We start from the raw sequence: 27,431 nt of genomic DNA, 5'->3' as shown, positions 1-27,431 counted from the left end.
TCAGTACTGAGAGAGCGCCGCACTGTCAGAGGGTCAGTACTGAGGGAGTGCCGCACTGTCAGAGGGTCAGTACTGAGGGAGTGCTGCACTGTCAGAGGGTCAGTACTGAGGGAGTGCTGCACTGTCAGAGGGTCAGTACTGAGGGAGTGCCGCACTGTCAGAGGGTCAGTACTGAGGGAGTGCTGCACTGTCAGAGGGTCAGTACTGAGGGAGTGCTGCACTGTCAGAGGGTCAGTACTGAGAGTGTGCCACACTGTCAGAGGGTCAGTACTGATGGAGTGCCGCACTGTCAGAGGGTCAGTACTGAGGGAGTGCTGCACTGTCAGAGGGTCAGTACTGAGTGAGTGCAGCACTGTCGGAGTGTCGTACTGAGGGAGTGCCGCACTGTCAGAGGGTCAGTACTGAGGGAGTGCTGCACTGTCAGAGGGTCAGTACTGAGGGAGTGCTGCACTGTCAGAGGGTCAGTACTGAGGGAGTGCTGCACTGTCAGAGGGTCAGTACTGAGGGAGTGCCGCACTGTCGGAGGGTTGGTACTGAGGGAGTGCCGCACTGTCAGAGGGTCAGTACTGAGGGAGTGCCACACTGTCAGAGGGTCAGTACTGAGGGAGCACGCACTGTTAGGGTCAGTACTGAGGGAGCGCGCACTGTCAGGGTCAGTACTGAGGGAGTGCCACACTGTCGGGGGTCAGTACTGAGGGAGCGCCGCACTGTCAGAGTGTTAGTACTGAGGGAGCGCCGCGCTGTCGGAGGGTCAGTACTGAGGGAGCACCGCACTGTCAGAGGGTCAGTACTGAGGGAGCGCGCACTGTTGGGTCAGTACTGAGGGAGTGCCGCACTGTCAAAGTGTCAGTACTGAGGGAGTGCCGCACTGTCAGAGGGTCAGTACTGACGGAGCGCCGCACTGTCTATGTCAGTACTGACGCAGCACTGCACTGTCAGAGGGTCAGTACTGAGGGAGTGCTGCACTGTCAGAGGGTCAGTACTGAGGGAGTGCTGCACTGTCAGAGGGTCAGTACTGAGGGAGTGCCGCACTGTCAGAGGGTCAGTACTGAGGGAGCGCTGCACTGTCAGAGGGTCAGTACTGAGGGAGTGCTGCACTGTCGGAGGGTCAGTACTGAGGGAGCGCCGCACTGTCAGAGGGTCAGTACTGAGGGAGCACAGCACTGTCAGAGGGTCAGTACTGAGGGAGTGCCGCACTGTCAGAGGGTCAGTACTGAGGGAGCACAGCACTGTCAGAGGGTCAGTACTGAGGGAGTGCTGCACTGTCAGAGGGTCAGTACTGAGGGAGCGCCGCACTGTCAGAGGGTCAGTACTGAGGGAGTGCTGCACTGTCAGAGGGTCAGTACTGAGGGAGCGCCGCACTGTCAGAGGGTCAGTACTGAGGGAGCGCAGCACTGTCAGATGGTCAGTACTGAGGGAGTGCCGCACTGTCAGAGGGTCAGTACTGAGGGAGTGCAGCACTGTCAGAGGGTCAGTACTGAGGGAGTGCCGCACTGTCAGAGGGTCAGTACTGAGGGAGTGCCGCACTGTCAGAGGGTCAGCACTGAGGGAGTGCCGCACTGTCAGAGGGTCAGTACTGAGGGAGTGCTGCACTGTCAGAGGGTCAGTACTGAAGGAGTGCCGCACTATCGGAGGGTCAGTACTGAGGGAGTGCCGCACTGTCAGAGGGTCAGTACTGAGGGAGTGCCGCACTGTCAGAGGGTCAGTACTGAGGGAGTGCCGCACTGTCAGAGGGTCAGCACTGAGGGAGTGCCGCACTGTCAGAGGGTCAGTACTGAGGGAGTGCTGCACTGTCGGAGGGTCAGTACTGAGGGAGTGCCGCACTGTCAGAGGGTCAGTACTGAGGGAGTGCCGCACTGTCAGAGGGTCAGTACTGAGGGAGTGCCGCACTGTCAGAGGCTCAGTACTGAGGGAGCGCCGCACTGTCAGAGGGTCAGTACTGAGGGAGTGCCGCACTGTCAGAGGGTCAGTACTGAGGGAGTGCCGCACTGTCAGAGAGTCAGTACTGAGGGAGTGCCGCACTGTCAGAGGGTCAGTACTGAGGGAGTGCTGCACTGTCGGAGGGTCAGTACTGAGGGAGTGCCGCACTGTCAGAGGGTCAGTACTGAGGGAGTGCTGCACTGTCAGAGGGTCAGTACTGAGGGAGTGCCGCACTGTCAGAGGGTCAGTACTGAGGGAGTGCCGCACTGTCAGAGGGTCAGTACTGAGGGAGTGCTGCACTGTCGGAGGGTCAGTACTGAGGGAGCGCCGCACTGTCAGAGGGTCAGTACTGAGGGAGCACCGCACTGTCAGAGGGTCAGTACTGAGGGAGTGCTGCACTGTCAGAGGGTCAGTACTGAGGGAGTGCTGCACTGTCAGAGGGTCAGCACTGAGGGAGTGCCGCACTGTCAGAGGGTCAGTACTGAGGGAGCGCTGCACTGTCAGAGGGTCAGTACTGAGGGAGTGCCGCACTGTCAGAGGGTCAGTACTGAGGGAGTGCTGCACTGTCGGAGGGTCAGTACTGAGGGAGCGCCGCACTGTCAGAGGGTCAGTACTGAGGGAGCACCGCACTGTCAGAGGGTCAGTACTGAGGGAGTGCCGCACTGTCAGAGGGTCAGTACTGAGGGAGTGCCGCACTGTCAGAGGGTCAGTACTGAGGGAGTGCCGCACTGTCAGAGCGTCAGTACTGAGGGAGTGCCGCACTGTCAGAGGGTCAGTACTAAGGGAGCGCCGCACTGTCAGAGGGTCAGTGCTGAGGGAGTGCCGCACTGTCAGAAGGTCAGTACTGAGGGAGTGCTGCAGTGTCAGAGGGTCAGTACTGAGGGAGCGCCGCACTGTCAGAGGGTCAGTACTGAGGGAGCGCAGCACTGTCAGAGGGTCAGTACTGAGGGAGTGCCGCACTGTCAGAGGGTCAGTACTGAGAGAGTGCAGCACTGTCAGAGGGTAAGTACTGAGGGAGTGCCGCACTGTCAGAGGGTCAGTACTGAGGGAGTGCTGCACTGTCAGAGGGTCAGTACTGAGGGAGTGCTGCACTGTCAGAGGGTCAGTACTGAGGGAGTGCCGCACTGTCAGAAGCTCAGTACTGAGGGAGCGCAGCACTGTCAGAGGGTCAGTACTGAGGGAGTGCCGCACTGTCAGAGGGTCAGTACTGAGGGAGTGCAGCACTGTCAGAGGGTAAGTACTGAGGGAGTGCCGCACTGTCAGAGGGTCAGTACTGAGGGAGTGCCGCCCTGTCAGAGGGTCAGTACTGAGGGAGTGCCGCACTGTCAGAGGGTCAGTACTGAGGGAGTGCCGCACTGTCAGAGGGTCAGTACTGAGGGAGCGCCGCACTGTCAGAGGGTCAGTACTGAGGGAGCGCCGCACTGTCAGAGGGTAAGTACTGAGGGAGTGCCGCACTGTCAGAGGGTCAGTACTGAGGGAGTGCCGCACTGTCAGAGGGTCAGTACTGAGGGAGCGCCGCACTGTCAGAGGGTAAGTACTGGGGGATTGCCGCACTGTCAGAGGGTCAGTACTGAGGGAGTGTCGCACTGTCAGAGGGTCAGTACTGAGGGAGTGCCGCACTGTCAGAGGGTCAGTACTGAGGGAATGCTGCACTGTCAGAGGGTCAGTACTGAGGGAGTGCCGCACTGTCAGAGGGTCAGTACTGAGGGAGTGCCGCACTGTCAGAGCGTCAGTACTGAGGGAGTGCCGCACTGTCAGAGGGTCAGTACTGAGGGAGTGCCGCACTGTCAGAGGGTCAGTACTGAGGGAGTGCCGCACTGTCAGAGCGTCAGTACTGAGGGAGTGCCGCACTGTCAGAGGATCAGTACTGAGGGAGTGCCGCACTGTCAGAGGGTCAGTACTGAGGGAGTGCCGCACTGTCAGAAGGTCAGTACTGAGGGAGTGCCGCACTGTCAGAGGGTCAGTACTGAGGGAGCGCCGCACTGTCAGAGGGTCAGTACTGAGGGAGTGCCGCACTGTCAGAGGGTCAGTACTGAGGGAGTGCCGCACTGTCAGAGGGTCAGTACTGAGGGAGTGCCGCGCTGTCAGAGGGTCAGTACTGAGGGAGTGCCGCACTGTCAGAGGGTCAGTACTGAGGGAGTGCCGCACTGTCAGAGGGTCAGTACTGAGGGATCGCCGCACTGCCAGAGGGTCAGTACTGAGGGAGTGCCGCACTGTCAGAGGCTCAGTACTGAGGGAGCACCGCACTGTCAGAGGGTCAGTACTGAGGGATCGCCGCACTGTCAGAGGGTCAGTACTGAGGGATCGCCGCACTGCCAGAGGGTCAGTACTGAGGGAGTGCCGCACTGTCAGAGGGTCAGTGCTGAGGGAGTGCTGCACTGTCAGAGGGTCAGTGCTGAGGGAGTGCAGCACTGTCTGAGGGTCAGTACTGCTCGGCACCATTTGAATGGCACATTTTTAGTCCGTTTAACTGACTGACTTTCTTGTTCACTGTCCATTCCTGTGCATCACAATCTGCCCCCCCCCCTCCCCCCCCCAGCCTCCCCCCGGCACCTCGCTGCGTCCCCGCACCCCCCTGCATGCCCTCACCCCGGCTGCAACCCCAGCTATTCGCCTGCAGAAGGCCTCACCGACAAGCTTGAGAGATGGTGCAAGAGGGAGGGTTTCAAATTCCTGGGACATTGGGACCGGTTCTGGGGGAGGTGGGACCTGTACAAATCGGACGGTCTGCATCTGGGTGGGACCGCAACCAATGTTCTCGGGGGGGGTGTTTGATAGTGCAGTTGGGCAGGGTTTAAACTAATGTGGCAGGGGGATGGGAACCGATGTAGGAAGTCAGTGGGGACGGATAAAAAGGCAGGAAGGGAGAGTGTGTAAAGCATGACCAGAGAAAGCAGGGCAGAGAGCAAGGAAAGTCTACATTAAACTGCATTTATTTCAATGCAAGGGGCCTGACGGGCAAAGCGGATGAACTCAGGGCATGGACGGGCACATGGGACTGGGATATTATAGCTATGACTGAAACATGGCTAAGGGAGGGGCAGGATTGGCAGCTCAATGTTCCGGGGTACAGATGCCATAGAAAGGATAGAACAGGAGGTAAGAGAGGAGGGGGAGTGGCGTTTTTGATTAGGGAGAACATCACGGCAGTACTTAGAGGGGATATATCCGAGGGTTCGCCCACTGAGTCTATATGGGTGGAACTGAAAAATAAGAAGGGAGAGATCACCTTGATAGGACTGTACTACAGGCCCCCAAATAGTCAGCAGGAAATTGAGGAGCAAATATGTAAGGAGATTACAGATAGCTGCAAGAATAATAGGGTGGTAGTAGTAGGGGACTTTAACTTTCCCAACATTGACTGGGACAGCCATAGCATTAGGGGCTTGGATGGAGGGAAATTTATTGAGTGTATTCAGGAGGAATTTCTCATTCAGTATGTGGATGGACCGACTAGAGAGGGGGCAAAACTTGACCTCGTCTTGGGAAATAAGGAAGGGCAAGTGACAGAAGTGTTGGTGAGGGATCACTTTGGGACAAGTGACCATAACTCCATTAGTTTTAAGATAGCTATGGAGAATGATAGGTCTGGCCCAAGAGTTAAAATTCTTAATTGGGGCAAGGCCAATTTTGATGGTATCAGACAGGAACTTGCAGAGGTAGATTGGGGGAGACTGTTGGCAGGCAAAGGGACGGCTGGTAAATGGGAGGCTTTTAAAAATGTGTTAACCAGGGTTCAGGGTAAGCACATTCCCTTTAGAGTGAAGGGCAAGGCTGGTAGAAGTAGGGAACCCTGGATGACTCAAGATATTGAGACTCTGGTCAAAAAGAAGAAGGAGGCATATGACGTACATAAACAACTGGGATCAAGTGGATTCCTTGAAGAGTATAGAGATTGTCAAAATAGAGTTAAGAGGGAAATCAGGAGGGCAAAAAGGGGACATGAAATTGCTTTGGCAAATAATGCAAAGGAGAATCCAAAGAGCTTCTACAGATACATAAAGGGAAAAAGAGTAACTAGGGACAGAGTAGGGCCTCTTAAGAATCAACAAGGACATCTATGTGCAGAGCCACAAGAGTTGGGTGAGATCCTGAATGAATATTTCTCATCGGTATTCACGGTGGAGAAAGGCATGGATGTTCGGAAACTAAGGGGAATAAATAGTGATGTCTTGAGAAGTGTGCATATTACAGAGGAGGAGGTGCTAGAAGTCTTAAAGCGCATCAAGGTAGATAAATCCCCGGGACCTGATGAAATGTATCCCAGGATGTTGTGGGAGGCTAGGGAGGAAATTGCAGGTCCCCTAACAGAGATATTTGAATCATCGGCAGCCACAGGTGAGGTGCCTGAAGATTGGAGAGTGGCGAATGTTGTGCCCTTGTTTAAGAAGGGCAGCAGGGAAAAGCCTGGGAACTACAGACCGGTGAGCCTAACGTCTGTAGTAGGTAAGTTGCTAGAAGGTATTCTGAGAGACAGGATCTACAAGCATTTAGAGAGGAAAGGACTGATTTGGGGCAGTCAGCATGGCATTGTTCGTGGAAAATCATGTCTCACAAATTTGATTGAGTTTTTGAGGGGTTGACCAAGAAGGTAGATGAGGGCAGTGCAGTAGACCTTGTCCACATGGACTTTAGCAAAGCCTTTGACAAGGTACCGCATGGTAGGTTGTTGCAGAAGGTTAAAGCTCACGGGATCCAGGGTGAGGTTGCCAATTGGATTCAAAATTGGCTGGACGACAGAAGACAGAGGGTGGTTGTAGAGGGTTGTTTTTCAAACTGGAGGCCTGCGACCAGTGGTGTGCCTCAGGGATCGGTGCTGGGTCCACTGTTATTTGTGATTTATATTAATGATTTGGATGAGAATTTAGGAGGCATGGTTAGTAAGTTTGCAGATGACACCAAGATTGGTGGCACAGTGGATAGTGAAGAAGGTTATCTAGGATTGCAACGGGATCTTGATCAATTAGGCCAGTGGGCCGACGAATGGCAGATGGAGTTTAATTTAGATAAATGTGAGGTGATGCATTTTGGCAGATCGAATCAGGCCAGAACCTACTCAGTTAATGGTATGGCGTTGGGGAGAGTTATAGAACAAAGAGATCTAGGAGTACAGGTTCATAGCTCCTTGAAGGTGGAGTCGCAGGTGGACAGGGTGGTGAAGAAGGCATTCGGCATGCTTGGTTTCATTGGTCAGAACATTGAATACAGGAGTTGGGACGTCTTGTTGAAGTTGTACAAGACATTGGTAAGACCACACATGGAATGCTGTGTTCAGTTCTGGTCACCCTATTATAGAAAGGATATTATTAAACTAGAAAGAGTGCAGAAAAGATTTACTAGGACGTTACCGGGACTTGGTGGTTCGAGTTATAAGGAGAGGCTGGATAGACTGGGACATTTTTCCCCTGGAGCGTAGAAGGCTTAGGGGTGATCTTATAGAGGTCTATAAAATAATGAGGGGCATAGATAAGGTAGATAGTCAACATCTTTTCCCAAAGGTAGGGGAGTCTAAAACTAGAGGGCATAGGTTTAAGGTGAGAGGGGAGAGATTCAGAAGGGCCCAGAGGGGCAATTTCTTCACTCAGAGGGTAGTGAGTGTCTGGAATGGGCTGCCAGAGGTAGTAGTAGAGGCGGGTACAATTGTGTCTTTTAAAAAGCATTTAGATAGTTACATGGGTAAGATGGGTATAGAGGGTTATGGGCCAAGTGCGGGCAACTGGGACTAGCTTAATGGTAAAAACTGGGCGGCATGGACTGGTTGGGCCGAAGGGCCTGTTTCCATGCTGTAGACGTTTAGGATTCTATGATTCTAAGCTGAAGTAAGAGGCAGCGGCACCTAACCGTGACAGGCCCCACAGACTACTCACTGCTGTCGAACGCCGCCCTCAGGCTCTGAACGTCAGTGGCAATGCCCGAGATGCGGTAAATCCCCAGCTCGTCCAGTCCGCGCCGCTCCACGTCCTCGACGCAGTGCCGCACAATCAACGGCACGCGGCTACGGTCTCGGCTACTCCGGAGAGGCAGCGTGGAGCGCGGAGAGAGGGAACAAGCACACAATCAGTCTGATTTCACACAACGGAGACCAGGGCACAGTGGGAGTGAACGGGAAGGGGTTTGGGTCCATTGGGATTGTGTACAGTGGGAGTGAACGGGAAGGGGTTTGGGTCCATTGGGATTGTGTACAGTGGGAGTGAACGGGAAGGGGTTTCGGTCCATTGGGATTGTGTACAGTGGGAGTGAACGGGAAGGGGTTTCGGTCCATTGGGATTGTGTACAGTGGGAGTGAACGGGAAGGGGTTTGGGTCCATTGGGATTGTGTACAGCGGGAGTGAACGGGAATGGGTTTGGATCCATTGGGATTGTGTACAGTGGGAGTGAAGGGGTTTGGGTCCATTGGGATTGTGTACAGTGGGAGTGAACGGGACGGGGTTTGGGTCCATTGGGATTGTGCACAGTGGGAGTGAACGGGACGGGGTTTGGGTCCATTGGGATTGTGTACAGTGGGAGTGAATGGGAAGGGGTTTGGGTCCATTGGGATTGTGCACAGTGGGAGTGAACGGGAAGGGGTTTGGGTCCATTGGGATTGTGTACAGTGGGAGTGAACGGGAAGAGGTTTGTGTCCATTGGGATTGCGCACAGTGGGAGTGAACGGGACGGGGTTTGGGTCCATTGGGATTGTGTACAGTGGGAGTGAATGGGAAGGGGTTTGGGTCCATTGGGATTGTGTACAGTGGGAGTGAACGGGAAGGGGTTTGGGTCCATTGGGATTGTGTACAGTGGGAGTGAACGGGAAGAGGTTTGGGTCCATTGGGATTGTGCACAGTGGGAGTGAACGGGAAGGGGTTTGGGTCCATTGGGATTGTGTACAGTGGGAGTGAACGGGAAGAGGTTTGGGTCCTTTGGGATTGTGTACAATGGGAGTGAACGGGAAAGGGTTTGGGTCCATTGGGATTGTGTACAGTGGGAGCGAATGGGAAGGGGTTTGTGTCCATTGGGATTATGTACAGTGGGAGTGAACGGGAATGGGTTTGGATCCATTGGGATTGTGTACAGTGGAAGTGAACGGGAAGTGGTTTGGGTCCATTGGGATTGTGTACAGTGGGAGTGAACGGGACGGGGTTTGGGTCCATTGGGATTGTGTACAGTGGGAGTGAATGGGAAGGGGTTTGTGTCCATTGGGATTGCGCACAGTGGGAGTGAACGGAACGGGGTTTGGGTCCATTGGGATTGTGTACAGTGGGAGTGAATGGGAAGGGGTTTGGGTCCATTGGGATTGTGTACAGTGGGAGTGAACGGGAAGAGGTTTGTGTCCATTGGGATTGCGCACAGTGGGAGTGAACGGGACGGGGTTTGGGTCCATTGGGATTGTGTACAGTGGGAGTGAATGGGAAGGGGTTTGGGTCCATTGGGATTGTGCACAGTGGGAGTGAACGGGAAGGGGTTTGGGTCCATTGGGATTGTGTACAGTGGGAGTGAATGGGAAGGGGTTTGGGTCCATTGGGATTGTGTACAGTGGGAGTGAACGGGAAGAGGTTTGGGTCCATTGGGATTGTGCACAGTGGGAGTGAACGGGAAGGGGTTTGGGTCCATTGGGATTGTGCACAGTGAGAGTGAACGGGAAGGGGTTTGGGTCCATTGGGATTATGTACAGTGGGAGTGAACGGGAAGGGGTTTGGGTCCATTGGGATTGTGTACAGTGGGAGTGAACGGGAAGAGGTTTGGGTCCTTTGGGATTGTGTACAATGGGAGTGAACGGGAAGGGGGTTGGGTCCATTGGGATTGTGTACAGTGGGAGTGAACGGGAAAGGGTTTGGGTCCATTGGGATTGTGTACAGTGGGAGTGAACGTGAAGGGGTTTGGCTCCATTCGGATTGTGTACAGTGGGAGTGAACGAGAAGGGGTTTGTGTCCATTGGGATTGTGTACAGTGGGAGTGAACGGGAAGGGGTTTGGTCCTTTGGGAGTGAACGGGAAGGGGTTTGTGTCCATTGGGATTGTGTACAGTGGGAGTGAACGGGAAGCAGTTTGGGTTCATTGGGAGTGAACTGGAAAGGGTGTGTGTCCATTGGGATTGTGTACAGTGGGAGTGAACGGGAAGGGGTTTGGGTCCATTGGGATTGTGCACAGTGGGAGTGAGCGGGAAGGGGTTCGGGTCCATTGGGATTGTGTACAGTGGGAGTGAACGGGAAGGGGTTTGGGTCCATTGGGATTGTGAACAGTGAGAGTAAACAGGAAGGGGTTTGGTTCCATTGGGATTGTGTACAGTGAGAGTGAACGGGAAGGGGTTTGGGTCCATTGGGATTGTGTACAGTGGGAGTGAACAGAAGGGGTTTGTGTCCATTGGGATTGTGTACAGTGGGAGTGAACGGGAAAGGGTTTGGGTCCATTGGGATTGTGTACAGTGGGAGTGAACGGGAAGGGGTTTGGGTCCTTTGGGAGTGAACGGGAAGGAGTTTGTGTCCATTGGGATTGTGTACAGTGGGAGTGAACGGGAAGCAGTTTGGGTTCATTGGGAGTGAACTGGAAAGGGTGTGTGTCCATTGGGATTGTGTACAGTGGGAGTGAACAGAAGCGGTTTGTGTCCATTGGGATTGTGTACAGTGGGAGTGAATGGGAAGGGGTTTAGGTCCATTGGGCGTGAACAGGAAGTGGTTTGTGTCCATTGGGATTTTGTACAGTGGGATTGAACGGGAAGGGGTTTGAGTCCATTGGGATTGTGTACAGTGGGAGTGAACGGGAAGGGGTTTGGGTCCATTGGGAGTGAACGGGAAGGTGCTTGTGTCCATTGGGGTTGTGTACAGCGGGAGTGAACGGGAAGGGGTTTGGGTTCATTGGGATTGTGTACAATGGGAGTGAATGGGAAGGGGTTTGGGTGAATTAGGAGTGAACAGGAAGCGGTTTGGGTCCATTGGGATTGTGTACAGTGGGAGTGAACAGGAAGTGGTTTGTGTCCATTGGGATTCTGTACAGTGGGAGTGAACGGGAAGGGGTTTGGGTCCATTGGGATTGTGTACAATGGGAATGAACGGGAAGAGGTTTGGGTCCATTGGGATTGTGTACAGTGGGAGTGAACGGGAAGAGGTTTGGGTCCATTGGGATTGTGCACAGTGGGAGTGAACGGGAAGGGGTTTGGGTCCATTGGGATTGTGCACAGTGGGAGTGAACGGGAAGGGGTTTGGGTCCATTGGGATTGTGTACAGTGGGAGTGAACGGGAAGGGGTTTGGGTCGAGAGGGATTGTGTACAGTGGGAGTGAACGGGAAGGGGTTTGGGTCCATTGGGATTGTGTACAGTGGGAGTGAACGGGAAGGGGTTTGGGTCCATTGGGATTGTGTACAGCGGGAGTGAACGGGAAGGGGTTTGGGTCGAGAGGGATTGTGTACAGTGAGAGTGAACGGGAAGGGGTTTGGGTCCATTGGGATTGTGTACAGTGGGAGTGAACGGGAAGGGGTTTGGGTCCATTGGGATTGTGTACAGCGGGAGTGAACGGGAAGGGGTTTGGTTCCATTGGGATTGTGTACAGTGGGAGTGAACGGGAAGGGGTTTGGGTCCATTGGGATTGTGTCGAGTGGGAGTGAACGGGAAGGGGTTTGGGTCCATTGGGATTGTGTACAGTGGGAGTGAACGGGAAGGGGTTTGGGTGCATTGGGATTGTGCACAGTGGGAGTGAACGGGAAGGGGTTTGGTTCCATTGGGATTGTGCACAGTGGGAGTGAATGGGAAGGGGTTTGGGTCCATTGGGATTGTGCACAGTGGGAGTGAACGGGAAGGGGTTTGGGTCCATTGGGATTGTGTACAGCGGGAGTAAACGGGAAGGGGTTTGGGTCCATTGTGATTGTGCACAGTGGGGGTGAACGGGAAGGGGCTTGGGTCCATTGGGATTGTGTAGAGTGGGAGTGAACGGGAAGGGGTTTGGGTCCATTGGGATTGTGTCGAGTGGGAGTGAACGGGAAGGCGTTTGGGTCCATTGGGATTGTGTACAGTGAGAGTGAACGGGAAGGGGTTTGGGTCCATTGGGATTGTGTCGAGTGGGAGTGAACGGGAAGGGGTTTGGGTCCATTGGGATTGTGCACAGTGGGAGTGAACGGGAAGGGGCTTGGGTCCATTGGGATTGTGCACAGTGGGAGTGAACGGGAAGGGGTTTGGGTCCATGGGGATTGTGTACAGTGGGAGTGAACGAGAAGGGGTTTGGGTCGAGAGGGATACCGCTCCCTCGGTTTGCACAGTGTCACTGGGATGTGGGATATGTACTCACTAGGTGACAATGCTGATGGGGACCCCGAAGATACCTCGCGGTGCTCCAGAAAACTCGTCTAACTGGCTCAGACTTTGGTGCAGGTACCTGACGGAGTAACTCATCTCGTACTGGGGAGAAAGAAGACAATGATTTGAGTGGAAACGAGACTTTACTCGTGCCCCTCTCCCCACCCCCCCCCACCCGGTCCGCCACCCCCCCCCAACACCTGCACCCCGTGGGCATTCCTTTCTGGTTTAGGTGCTTTGTGACCTTTACCTCTTTACCCTTTGACCCTGAATCAACCTTCAGCCTCCCTGCACACCCCATCACATCGCAACACATTCTTGAGTCAAGCCAAGTTGTGAACCAAGCTCTTTCGTCTGTTTTGGGAAGAGGAAGGGCTTCAGGCATGGAAAGATCCCACATCATCCGAAAGCACTGGGTGTGTTTTCTCATGTCCGCGGCCGTCACCCCCCACCCCCCCCCCCCCCCCCCCCCCCCCCCGGCTCCCCCCCTTCCGCTCCTCCGTCACCTCAGCATGATCTGGCTTCTTTCCTACACCAAGTCCACGATGAGCAGAAACCTTCCCCGATTAAATACTGGGAAGGCCAAAGCCTTGTTGGAGCTGCAGACCCATGTGACCGTCCAGCACGGTAGCACAGTGGTTAGCACAATTGCTTCACAGCTCCGGGGCCCCAGGTTCGATTCCCGGCTTGGGTCACTGTCAGTGCGGAGTCTGCACGTCCTCCCCGTGTGTGCGTGGGTTTCCTCCGGGTGCTCCGGTTTCCCCCCACAGTCCAAAGATGTGCAGTTTGGGTGGATTGGCCGTGATAAATTGCCCTTAGTGTCCAAAATTGCTCTCAGTGTTGGGTGCGGTTATTGGGTTATGGAGATAGGGTGTAGGTGTTGACCTTGGGTAGGGTGCTCTTTCCAAGAGCCGGTGCAGACTCGATGGGCCGAATGGCCTCCTTCTGCACTGTAAGTTCTATTTATATTCATTCCTCTTCCGGGAATCTGAGGCTGAACCAGGTTCTTCCCAGTCTCCGAATCCGGGACCACCCTCCATGACAGCGCACAGCTCACCGGCTACTGATACCCTGACGCAGGCACTCTGTTGCATCTGGCCTCAGCTACCCTCTCCCAAATCCTCCCCTCCGTCAAACGCAGGTGGTCCGAAACTCTGCTCTGCCTCCCTCCCCTCACCGGCCTGCTCCACAAACCGCATCCCCCCCCCCCCGCCGCCCCCCACTCCCCCACCCCCCCACCCCCCGGCCCGAGCTCGCACCACATCCCCACTCACCCATCACACTCTTCGTAACCCCTGACCCAAAATGGCTCAAGGTCCCAATTTTAATATTCACCCCGTGGTTTTCAAATTTCTCTGCGGCCCACAATCCCCCCTCCCTATCTCTGTAACCTCCTCCATCCCCCACAACCCGCCCTATCTCTGTAACCTCCTCCAGTCCCTACAACCATCCCTATCTCTGTAACCTCCTCCATCCCCCACAACCCTCATTATCTCTGTAACCTCCTCCAGCCCCTACAACCCTCCCTATCTCTGTAACCTCCTCCAGCCCCTACAACCCTCCCTATCTCTGTAACCTCCTCCATCCCCCACAACCCTCCCTATCTCTGTAACCTCCTCCAGCCCCTACAACCCTCCCTATCTCTGTAAACTCCTCCAGACACTACAACCCTCCCTGTCTCTGTAAGCTCCTCCCGCCGCGATAACTCTCCCTATCTCTGTAACCTCCTCCAGCCCCTCTAACCCTCCCGATCTCTGTAACCACCTCCAGCCGCTACAACCCTCTCTATCTCTGTAACCTCCTCCAGCCCCGACAACCCTCCCTATCTGTGTAACCTCCTCCAGCCCCTCCAACCCTCCCTATCACTGTAACCTCCACCAACCCCTACAATCCTCCCTATCTTTGTAACCTCCTCCAGCCCCTACAACCCTCCCTATCTCTGTAACCTCCTCCAGCCCCGACAACCCTCCCTATCACTGTAACCTCCTCCAGCCCCTACAACCCTCCCTATCTCTGTAACCTCCACCAACCCCTACAACCCTCCCTATCTTTGTAACCTGCTCCAGCCCCTACACCCCTCTGTCTCTGTAACCTCCTCCAGCCCCTACACCCCTCTGTCTCTGTAACCTCCACCCGCCTCTACAAACCTCCGTATCTCTGTAACCTTCTTCAGCCCCTCCAACCCTCCATACCTCTAACCTCCTGCAGCTCCCACAACCCTCCCATTCTCTGTAACCTCCTCCAGCCCCTCCAACATTCCTTTTCTCTGTAACCTCCTCCAGCACCCAACTGCATTGCAAGATCTCCGAGCTCCTCATGAACGCTGAGGCAGTTATTTTGGTTGGATTCCTTGAAAACCAGCTCTATCTCCAGAAACCCTAATTTACCTTTCAACAACATAAAGATGTAATCAGGCAGCGATAGTCTGCAGGAGTATTCCTTACCCTGTTCATCCCGACTAAATTCTGTTTCCATTCTTTCGAGAGGAGCGTCTTAGGATCAAGCTAAAAATTCAAAACAAAAAGGCTAATTTGTCAACAGCGCTCAGAGTGGTTTCTATATAGAATAACAGATACCCGGGAGTGAGTTACAGACTGGAATCTAATCGAGGGGTTCGGGGTGGTTTATATATAGAATAACAGATACCCGGGAGTGAATTACAGACTGGAATCTAATCGAGGCGTTCGGGGTGGTTTATATGTAGAATAACAGATACCCGGGAGTGAGTTACAGACTCGAATCTAATCGAGGAGTTCGGGGTGGTTTATATATAGAATAACAGATACCCGGGAGTGAGTTACAGACTGGAATCTAATCGAGGAGTTCGGGGTGGTTTATATATAGAATAACAGATACCCGGGAGTGAGTTACAGACTGGAATCTAATCGAGGGGTTCGGGGTGGTTTATATATAGAATAACAGATACCCGGGAGTGAGTTACAGACTGGAATCGAATCGAGGGGTTCAGGGTGGTTTATATATAGAATAACAGATACCTGGGAGTGAGTTACAGACTGGAATCTAATCGAGGAATTCGGGGTGGTTTATATATAGAATAACAGATTCCCGGGAGTGAGTTACAGACTGGAATCTAATCGAGGGGTACGGGGTGGTTTATATATAGAATAACAGACACCCGGGAGTGAGTTACAGACTGGAATCTAATCGAGGGGGTCGGGGTGGTTTATATATAGAATAACAGATACCCGGGAGTGAGTTACAGACTGGAATCTAATCGAGGGGGTCGGGGTGGTTTATATATAGAATAACAGATACCCGGGAGTGAGTTACAGACTGGAATCTAATCGAGGGGTTCGGGGTGGTTTATATACAGAATAACAGATACACGGGAGTGAGTTACAGACTGGAATCTAATCGAGGGGTTCGGGGTGGTTTATATATAGAATAACAGATACCCACGAGTGAGTGACTGACTGGAATCTAATCGAGGGGTTCGGGGTGGTTTATATATAGAATAACAGATACCCGGGAGTGAGTTACAGACTGGATTCTAATCGAGGAGTTTGGGGTGGTTTATATATTGAATAACAGACACCCAGGAGTGAGTTAAAGACTGGAATCTAATCGTGGGGTCCGGTGTAGTTTATATATAGAATAACAGATACCTGGGAGTGACTTACAGACTGGAAACTAATCGAGGGGTTCGGGGTGGTTTATTTTTAGAATAACAGATACCCAGGAGTTAGATACAGACTGGAATCTAATCGTGGGTTTCGGGGTGGTTTAGAAATAGACTAACAGATACACGGGAGCGTTTTACTGGATGGAATGTATTCAAGGTTTTCGGGGTGGTTTATATATAGAATAACAGATACCCGTCAATGAGTTACAGACTGGAAACTAATCGAGTGGTTCGGGGTTGTTTATATACAGAATAACAGATACCCAGGAGTGAGTTACAGACTGGATTCTAATCGAGGGGCTCGGGGTGGTTTATATGTTGAATAACAGATACCCGGGAATGAATTACAGACTGGAATCTAATCGAGGGGTTCGGGCTGGTTTATATATAGAATAACAGATACCTGGGAGTGAGTTACAGACTGGAATCTAATCGAGGGGTTCAGGGTGGTTTATATATAGAATAACAGATACCCGGGAGTGAGTTACAGACTGGAATCTAATCGAGGGGTTCAGGGTGGTTTATATATAGAATAACAGATACCTGGGAGTGAGTTACAGACTGGAATCTAATCGAGGCGTTCAGGGTGGTTTATATATAGAATAACAGATACCCGGGAGTTAGATACAGACTGGAATCTAATCGTGGGTTTCGGGGTGGTTTATATATAGACTAACAGATACCCGGGAGAGTGTTGCAGACTGGAATCTAATCGTGGGTTTCGGGGAGGTTTATATATAGAATAACAGATACCCGGGAGTCAGTTAAAGTCTGGAATCTAATTGAGGTGTTCGGGGTGGTTTATATATAGAATAACAGATACCCGGGAGTAAGTTACAGACCGGAATCTAATCGAGGGGATCGGCATGGTATACATATAGAATAACAGATACCCAGGAGTGAGTTACAGACTGGAATCTAATCGAGAGGTTCGGGGTGGTTTATATATAGAATAACAGATACCTGGGAGTGAGTTACAGACTGGAATCTAATCGAGGGGTTCAGGGTGGTTTATATATAGAATAACAGATACCCGGGAGTGAGTTACAGACTGGAATCTAATCGAGGGGTTGAGGGTGGTTTATATATAGAATACCAGATACCCGAGAGTGAGTTACAGACTGGAATCTAATCGAGGGGTTCAGGGTGGTTTATATATAGAACAACAGATACCCGGGAGTGAGTTACAGACTGGAATCTAATCGAGGGGTTCGGGATTGTTTATGTATAGACTAACAGATACTCGGGAGTGGGTTACAGACTGGAATCTAATTGAGGGGTTCAGAGTGGTTTATATATAGAATAACAGATACCCGAGAGTGAGTTACAAACTGGAATCTAATAGAGGGGTTGAAGGAGGCTTATATATAGAATAACAGATACCCGGGAGTGTGTTGCAGACTGGAATCTAATCGAGAGTTGAGGTGGTTTATGTATAGAATAACAGTTACCCGGGAGTGAGTTAGAGACTGGAATCTAATCGAGGGATTCGGGGTGGTTTATATATAAAATGACAGTTACCCGGGAGTGAGTTACAGACTGGAATCTAATCGAGGGGTTCGGGGTGGTTTGTATATAGAATAACAGATACCCGGGAGTGAGTTACAGACTGGAATCTAATCGAGGGGTTCTGGGTGGTTTATATATAGAATAACAGATACCCGGGAGTGAGTTACAGACTGGAATCTAATCGAGGGGTTCGGGGTGGTTTATATATAGACTAACAGATACCCGGGAGTGAGTTACAGACTGGAATCTAATCGTGGGTTTCGGGGTGGTTTATATATAGAATAACATATACCCGGGAGTCAGTTAAAGTCTGGAATCTAATTGAGGTGTTCGGGGTGGTTTATATATAGAATAACAGATACCCGGGAGTAAGTTACAGACCGGAATCTAATCGAGGGGATCGGCGTGGTATACATATAGAATAACAGATACCCAGGAGTGAGTTACAGACTGGAATCTAATCGAGAGGTTCGGGGTGGTTTATATATAGAATAACAGATACCTGGGAGTGAGTTACAGACTGGAATCTAATCGAGGGGTTCAGGGTGGTTTATATATAGAATAACAGATACCCGGGAGTGAGTTACAGACTGGAATCTAATCGAGGGGTTGAGGGTGGTTTATATATAGAATACCAGATACCCGAGTGTGAGTTACAGACTGGAATCTAATCGAGGGGTTCAGGGTGGTTTATATATAGAACAACAGATACCCGGGAGTGAGTTACAGACTGGAATCTAATCGAGGGGTTCGGGATTGTTTATGTATAGACTAACAGATACTCGGGAGTGGGTTACAGACTGGAATCTAATTGAGGGGTTCAGAGTGGTTTATATATAGAATAACAGATACCCGAGAGTGAGTTACAAGCTGGAATCTAATAGAGGGGTTGAAGGAGGCTTATATATAGAATAACAGATACCCGGGAGTGTGTTGCAGACTGGAATCTAATCGAGAGTTGAGGTGGTTTATGTATAGAATAACAGTTACCCGGGAGTGAGTTAGAGACTGGAAACTAATCGAGGAATTCGGGGTGGTTTATATATAAAATGACAGTTACCCGGGAGTGAGTTACAGACTGGAATCTAATCGAGGGGTTCGGGGTGGTTTGTATATAGAATAACAGATACCCGGGAGTGAGTTACAGACTGGAATCTAATCGAGGGGTTCGGGGTGGTTTATATATAGACTAACAGATACCGGGAGTGAGTTACAGACTGGAATCTAATCGTGGGTTTCGGGGTGGTTTATATATAGAATAACAGATACCCGGGAGTAAGTTACAGACCGGAATCTAATCGAGGGGATCGGCGTGGTATACATATAGAATAACAGATACCCAGGAGTGAGTTACAGACTGGAATCTAATCGAGTGGTTCGGGGTGGTTTATATATAGAATAACAGATACCCGGGAGTGAGTTACAGACTGGAATCTAATCGAGGGGTTCAGGGTGGTTTATATATAGAATAACAGATACCCGGGGGTGAGTTAGAGACTGGAATCTAATCGAGGGGTTGAGGGTGGTTTATATATAGAATACCAGATACCCGAGAGTGAGTTACAGACTGGAATCTAATCGAGAGTTGAGGTGGTTTATGTATAGAATAACAGTTACCCGGGAGTGAGTTACAGACTGGAATCTAATCGAGGGATTCGGGGTGGTTTATATATAAAATGATAGTTACCCGGGAGTGAGTTACAGACTGGAATCTAATCGAGGGGTTCGGGGTGGTTTGTATATAGAATAACAGATACCCGGGAGTGAGTTACAGACTGGAATCTAATCGAGGGGTTCGGGGTGGTTACAGACTGGAATCTAATCGAGAGTTGAGGTGGTTTATGTATAGAATAACAGTTACCCGGGAGTGAATTACAGACTGGAATCTAATCGAGGGATTCGGGGTGGTTTATATATAAAATGATAGTTACCCGGGAGTGAGTTACAGACTGGAATCTAATCGAGGGGTTCGGGGTGGTTTGTATATAGAATAACAGATACCCGGGAGTGAGTTACAGACTGGAATCTAATCGAGGGGTTCTGGGTGGTTTATATATAGAATAACAGATACCCGGGAGTGAGTTACAGACTGGAATCTAATCGAGGGGTTCGGGGTGGTTTATATATAGAATAACAGATACCCAGGAGTGAGTTACAGACTGGAATCTAATCGAGGGGTTCGGGGTGGTTTATATATAGAATAACAGATGCCCGGGAGTGAGTTACAGACTGGAATCTCATCGAGGGGTTCAGGGTGGTTTATATATAGAACAACAGATACCCGGGAGTGAGTTGCAGACTGGAATCTAATCGAGGGGTTCGGGATTGTTTATGTATAGAATAACAGATACTCGGGAGTGGGTTACAGACTGGAATCTAATTGAGGGGTTCAGAGTGGTTTATATATAGAATAACAGATACCCGGGAGTGTGTTGCAGACTGGAATCTAATCGAGGGGTTTGGGGTGGTTTATTTTTAGACTAACAGATACCCGGGAGTGAGTTACAGACTGGAATCTAATCGAGGGGTTCGATGTGGTTTATATGTAGAATAACAGATACCCGGGAGTGAGTTACAGACTGGAATCTAATCGAGGGGTTCAGGGTGGTTTATATATACAATAACACATGCCCGGGAGTGAGTTATAGACTGGAATCTAATCGAGGGTTTCGGGTAGTTTATATCGAATAACAGATACGCGGGAGTGAGTTACAGACTGGAATCTAATCGAGGAGTTCGGGGTGGTTTATATATAGAATAACAGATACCCGGGAGTGAGTTACAGACTGGAATCTAATCGAGGGGTTCAGGGTGGTTTATATATAGAATAACAGATACCCGGGAGTGAGTTACAGACTGGACTCTGATCGAAGGGATTGGGCTGGTTTAAATATAGAATAACAGATACCCGGGTGTGAGTTACAGACTGGAATCGAATCGAGGGGTTCGGGGTGGTGAATAAAAGAATAACAGATACCCGGGAGTGAGTTACAGACTGGAATCTACTCGAGGGGTTTGGGGTGGTGTCTATATAGAATAACAGATACCCGGGAGTGAGTTAAAGACTGGAATCTAATCAAGGGTTTCGGGGTGGTTTATGTATAGAATAACAGATACCCGGGAGTGTGTTCCAGACTGGAATCTAATCGAGGGGTTCAGAGTGGTTTATATATAGAATAACAGATACCCGAGAGTGAGTTACAGACTGGAATCTAATCGAGGGGTTGAAGGAGGCTTATATATAGAATAACAGATACCCGGGAGTGAGTTACAGACTGGAATCTAATCGAGGGGCTTGGGGTGGTTTATATATAGTATAACAGATACCTGGGAGTGAGTTACAGACTGGAATCTAATCGAGGGGTTCGGGGTGGTTTGTATATAGAATAACAGATACCCGGGAGTGAGTTACAGACTGGAATCTAATCGAGGGGTTCGGGGTGGTTTATATATAGAATAACAGATACCCAGGAGTGAGTTACAGACTGGAATCTAATCGAGTGGTTCGGGGTGGTTTATATATAGAATAACAGATGCCCGGGAGTGAGTTACAGACTGGAATCTAATCGAGGGGTTCAGGGTGGTTTATATATAGAACAACAGATACCCGGGAGTGAGTTACAGACTGGAATCTAATCGAGGGGTTCGGGATTGTTTATGTATAGAATAACAGATACACGGGAGTGAGTTACAGACTGGAATCTAATAGAGGGGTTGAAGGAGGCTTAGATAGAGAGTAACAGATACCCGGGAGTGTGTTGCAGACTGGAATCTAATCGAGGGGTTCGGGGTGGTTTATATATAGAATAACAGATACCCAGGAGTGAGTTACAGACTGGAATCTAATCGAGTGGTTCGGGGTGGTTTATATATAGAATAACAGATGCCCGGGAGTGAGTTACAGACTGGAATCTAATCGAGGGGTTCAGGGTGGTTTATATATAGAACAACAGATACCCGGGAGTGAGTTACAGACTGGAATCTAATCGAGGGGTTCGGGATTGTTTATGTATAGAATAACAGATACACGGGAGTGAGTTACAGACTGGAATCTAATAGAGGGGTTGAAGGAGGCTTATATAGAGAGTAACAGATACCCGGGAGTGTGTTGCAGACTGGAATCTAATCGAGGGGTTCGGGGTGGTTTATTTATAGACTAACAGATACCCGGGAGTGAGTTACAGACTGGAATCTAATCGAGGGGTTCAGGGTGGTTTATATATAGAATAACAGATACCCGGGAGTGAGTTACAGACTGGAATCTAATCGAGGGGTTCGATGTGGTTTATATGTAGAATAACAGATGCCCGGGAGTGAGTTATAGACTGGAATCTAATCGAGGGGTTCGGAGTTGTTTATAAATAGAATAACAGATACCCGGGACTGAGTTACAGACTGGAATCTAATCGTGGGTTTCGGGTAGTTTATATCGATTAACAGATACGCGGGAGTGAGTTACTGACTGGAATCTAATCGAGGGGTTCGGGGTGGTTTATATATAGAATAACAGATACCCGGGAGTGAGTTACTGACTGGAATCTAATCGATGTGTTCGGGGTCGTTTATATATAGAATAACAGATACCCGGGAGTGAATTACAGACTGGAACCTAATCGAGGGGTTCAGGGTGGTTTATGTATAGAATAACAGATACCCGGGAGTGAATTACAGACTGGAACCTAATCGAGGCATTCAGGGTGGTTTATGTATAGAATAACAGATGCCCGGGAGTGAGTTGTAGACTGGAATTGAATCGAGGGTTCGGAGTCGTTTATATATAGAATAAGAGATACCCGGCAATGCGTTACAGACTGGAATCTAATCGAGGGGTTCAGAATGGTTTATATATAGACTAACAGATACCTGGGAGCGTTTTACTGGATGGAATCTATTCAAGGTTTTCGGGATGGTTTATATATAGAATAACAGATACCCGTCAATGAGTTATAGACTGGAATCTAATCGAGAGGTTCTAGGTGGTTTCTATATGGAATAACAGATACCCGTGAATGAGTTAGAGACTGGAATCTAAGCGAGAGGTCCGGGGTGGTTTATATATAGAATAACAGATACCTGGGAGTGAGTTACAGACTGGAATCTAATCGAGGGGTTCAGGGTGGTTTATATATAGAATAACAGATACCCGGGAGTGAGTTACAGACTGGAATCTAATCGAGGGGATCGGCGTGGTATACATATAGAATAACAGATACCCAGGAGTGAGTTACAGACTGGAATCTAATCGAGAGGTTCGGGGTGGTTTATATATAGAATAACAGATACCTGGGAGTGAGTTACAGACTGGAATCTAATCGAGGGGTTCAGGGTGGTTTATATATAGAATAACAGATACCCGGGAGTGAGTTACAGACTGGAATCTAATCGAGGGGTTGAGGGTGGTTTATATATAGAATACCAGATACCCGAGTGTGAGTTACAGACTGGAATCTAATCGAGGGGTTCAGGGTGGTTTATATATAGAACAACAGATACCCGGGAGTGAGTTACAGACTGGAATCTAATCGAGGGGTTCGGGATTGTTTATGTATAGACTAACAGATACTCGGGAGTGGGTTACAGACTGGAATCTAATTGAGGGGTTCAGAGTGGTTTATATATAGAATAACAGATACCCGAGAGTGAGTTACAAACTGGAATCTAATAGAGGGGTTGAAGGAGGCTTATATATAGAATAACAGATACCCGGGAGTGTGTTGCAGACTGGAATCTAATCGAGAGTTGAGGTGGTTTATGTATAGAATAACAGTTACCCGGGAGTGAGTTAGAGACTGGAAACTAATCGAGGAATTCGGGGTGGTTTATATATAAAATGACAGTTACCCGGGAGTGAGTTACAGACTGGAATCTAATCGAGGGGTTCGGGGTGGTTTGTATATAGAATAACAGATACCCGGGAGTGAGTTACAGACTGGAATCTAATCGAGGGGTTCGGGGTGGTTTATATATAGACTAACAGATACCGGGAGTGAGTTACAGACTGGAATCTAATCGTGGGTTTCGGGGTGGTTTATATATAGAATAACAGATACCCGGGAGTAAGTTACAGACCGGAATCTAATCGAGGGGATCGGCGTGGTATACATATAGAATAACAGATACCCAGGAGTGAGTTACAGACTGGAATCTAATCGAGTGGTTCGGGGTGGTTTATATATAGAATAACAGATACCCGGGAGTGAGTTACAGACCGGAATCTAATCGAGGGGTTCAGGGTGGTTTATATATAGAATAACAGATACCCGGGAGTGAGTTAGAGACTGGAATCTAATCGAGGGGTTGAGGGTGGTTTATATATAGAATACCAGATACCCGAGAGTGAGTTACAGACTGGAATCTAATCGAGAGTTGAGGTGGTTTATGTATAGAATAACAGTTACCCGGGAGTGAGTTACAGACTGGAATCTAATCGAGGGATTCGGGGTGGTTTATATATAAAATGATAGTTACCCGGGAGTGAGTTACAGACTGGAATCTAATCGAGGGATTCGGGGTGGTTTGTATATAGAATAACAGATACCCGGGAGTGAGTTACAGACTGGAATCTAATCGAGGGGTTCGGGGTGGTTACAGACTGGAATCTAATCGAGAGTTGAGGTGGTTTATGTATAGAATAACAGTTACCCGGGAGTGAGTTACAGACTGGAATCTAATCGAGGGATTCGGGGTGGTTTATATATAAAATGATAGTTACCCGGGAGTGAGTTACAGACTGGAATCTAATCGAGGGGTTCGGGGTGGTTTGTATATAGAATAACAGATACCCGGGAGTGAGTTACAGACTGGAATCTAATCGAGGGGTTCTGGGTGGTTTATATATAGAATAACAGATACCCGGGAGTGAGTTACAGACTGGAATCTAATCGAGGGGTTCGGGGTGGTTTATATATAGAATAACAGATACCCAGGAGTGAGTTACAGACTGGAATCTAATCGAGGGGTTCGGGGTGGTTTATATATAGAATAACAGATGCCCGGGAGTGAGTTACAGACTGGAATCTCATCGAGGGGTTCAGGGTGGTTTATATATAGAACAACAGATACCCGGGAGTGAGTTACAGACTGGAATCTAATCGAGGGGTTCGGGATTGTTTATGTATAGAATAACAGATACTCGGGAGTGGGTTACAGACTGGAATCTAATTGAGGGGTTCAGAGTGGTTTATATATAGAATAACAGATACCCGAGAGTGAGTTACAAACTGGAATCTAATCGAGGGTTTCGGGTAGTTTATATCGAATAACAGATACGCGGGAGTGAGTTACAGACTGGAATCTAATCGAGGAGTTCGGGGTGGTTTATATATAGAATAACAGATACCCGGGAGTGAGTTACAGACTGGAATCTAATCGAGGGGTTCAGGGTGGTTTATATATAGAATAACAGATACCCGGGAGTGAGTTACAGACTGGAATCTAATCGAGGAGTTCGGGGTGGTTTATATATAGAATAACAGATACCCGGGAGTGAGTTACAGACTGGAATCTAATCGAGGGGTTCAGGGTGGTTTATATATAGAATAACAGATACCCGGGAGTGAGTTACAGACTGGACTCTGATCGAAGGGATTGGGCTGGTTTAAATATAGAATAACAGATACCCGGGTGTGAGTTACAGACTGGAATCGAATCGAGGGGTTCGGGGTGGTGAATAAAAGAATAACAGATACCCGGGAGTGAGTTACAGACTGGAATCTACTCGAGGGGTTTGGGGTGGTGTCTATATAGAATAACAGATACCCGGGAGTGAGTTAAAGACTGGAATCTAATCAAGGGTTTCGGGGTGGTTTATGTATAGAATAACAGATACCCGGGAGTGTGTTCCAGACTGGAATCTAATCGAGGGGTTCAGAGTGGTTTATATATAGAATAACAGATACCCGAGAGTGAGTTACAGACTGGAATCTAATCGAGGGGTTGAAGGAGGCTTATATATAGAATAACAGATACCCGGGAGTGAGTTACAGACTGGAATCTAATCGAGGGGCTTGGGGTGGTTTATATATAGTATAACAGATACCTGGGAGTGAGTTACAGACTGGAATCTAATCGAGGGGTTCGGGGTGGTTTGTATATAGAATAACAGATACCCGGGAGTGAGTTACAGACTGGAATCTAATCGAGGGGTTCGGGGTGGTTTACATATAGAATAACAGATACCCAGGAGTGAGTTACAGACTGGAATCTAATCGAGTGGTTCGGGGTGGTTTATATATAGAATAACAGATGCCCGGGAGTGAGTTACAGACTGGAATCTAATCGAGGGGTTCAGGGTGGTTTATATATCGAACAACAGATACCCGGGAGTGAGTTACAGACTGGAATCTAATCGAGGGGTTCGGGATTGTTTATGTATAGAATAACAGATACACGGGAGTGAGTTACAGACTGGAATCTAATAGAGGGGTTGAAGGAGGCTTATATAGAGAGTAACAGATACCCGGGAGTGTGTTGCAGACTGGAATCTAATCGAGGGGTTCGGGGTGGTTTATTTATAGACTAACAGATACCCGGGAGTGAGTTACAGACTGGAATCTAATCGAGAGGGTTCGATGTGGTTTATATGTAGAATAACAGATACCCGGGAGTGAGTTGCAGACTGGAATCTAATCGAGGGGTTCAGGGTGGTTTATATATACAATAACAGATGCCCGGGAGTGAGTTATAGACTGGAATCTAATCGAGGGTTCGGAGTTGTTTATAAATAGAATAACAGATACCTGGGACTGAGTTACAGACTGGAATCTAATCGTGGGTTTCGGGTAGTTTATATCGAATAACAGATACGCGGGAGTGAGTTACTGACTGGAATCTAATCGAGGGGTTCGGGGTGGTTTATATATAGAATAACAGATACCCGGGAGTGAGTTACTGACTGGAATCTAATCGATGTGTTCGGGGTCGTTTATATATAGAATAACAGATACCCGGGAGTGAATTACAGACTGGAACCTAATCGAGGGGTTCAGGGTGGTTTATGTATAGAATAACAGATACCCGGGAGTGAATTACAGACTGGAACCTAATCGAGGCATTCAGGGTGGTTTATGTATAGAATAACAGATGCCCGGGAGTGAGTTGTAGACTGGAATTGAATCGAGGGTTCGGAGTCGTTTATATATAGAATAAGAGATACCCGGCAATGCGTTACAGACTGGAATCTAGTCGAGGGGTTCAGGGTGGTTTATATATAGAATAACAGATACCCGGGAGTGAGTTACAGACTGGAATCTAATCGAGGGGTTCAGAATGGTTTATATATAGAATAACAGATACCCGGGAGTGAGTTACAGACTGGAATCTAATCGAAGAGATTGGGGTGGTTTATATATAGAATAACAGAAACCCGGGAGTGAGTTACAGACTGGAATCTAATCGAGGGGTTCGGGGTGGTTTATATATAGACTAACAGATACCTGGGAGCGTTTTACTGGATGGAATCTATTCAAGGTTTTCGGGATGGTTTATATATAGAATAACAGATACCCGTTAATGAGTTATAGACTGGAATCTAATCGAGAGGTTCTAGGTGGTTTCTGTATGGAATAACAGATACCCGTGAATGAGTTAGAGACTGGAATCTAAGCGAGGGGTTCGGGGTTGTTTATATACAGAATAACAGATACCCAGGAGTGAGTTACAGACTGGATTCTAATTGAGGGGCTCGGGGTGGTTTATATGTAGAATAACAGATACACGGGAATGAATTACAGACTGGAATCTAATCGAGGGGTTCGGGGTAGTTTATATATAGAATAACAGATACCCGGGAGTGTGTTGCAGACTGGAATCTAATCGAGGGGTTCGGGGTGGTCTATTTTTAGAATAACAGATACCCGGGAGTGAGTTACAGACTGGAATCTAATCGTGAGTTTCGGGGAGGTTTATATATAGACTAACAGATTCCCGGGAGAGAGTTACAGACTGGAATCTAAACGTGGGTTTCGGGGAGGTTTATATATAGAATAACAGATACCCGGGAGTCAGTTTATGTCTGGAATCTAATTGAGGTGTTCGGGGTGGTTTATATATAGAATAACAGATACCCGGGTGTGAGTTACAGACCGGAATCTAATCGAG

The 27,431-nt window shown here is 49.2% G+C and overlaps 1 protein-coding gene across 2 annotated transcripts in view; it reads right to left on the bottom strand.

Moving 5' to 3' along the window:
- LOC140396031 (active breakpoint cluster region-related protein-like) overlaps positions 1-27,431 on the bottom strand; it is a 247,430-nt gene that overhangs the window by 18,716 nt on the left and 201,283 nt on the right. For both annotated transcript variants that reach the window (XM_072484097.1, XM_072484096.1), the window contains exons 17-19: positions 14,626-14,685; positions 12,174-12,283; positions 7,788-7,927 (exon numbers count right to left, since the gene is read on the bottom strand). In XM_072484097.1, coding sequence (XP_072340198.1) covers positions 7,788-7,927; positions 12,174-12,283; positions 14,626-14,685 — 310 coding nt within the window. The remainder of the gene's footprint in view (positions 1-7,787; positions 7,928-12,173; positions 12,284-14,625; positions 14,686-27,431) is intronic.

The sequence above is a fragment of the Scyliorhinus torazame genome, chromosome 19 (genome assembly GCF_047496885.1).
Source record: "Scyliorhinus torazame isolate Kashiwa2021f chromosome 19, sScyTor2.1, whole genome shotgun sequence".
NCBI lineage: Eukaryota > Metazoa > Chordata > Chondrichthyes > Carcharhiniformes > Scyliorhinidae > Scyliorhinus > Scyliorhinus torazame.
This window is presented reverse-complemented; position numbering and strand designations above follow the sequence as displayed.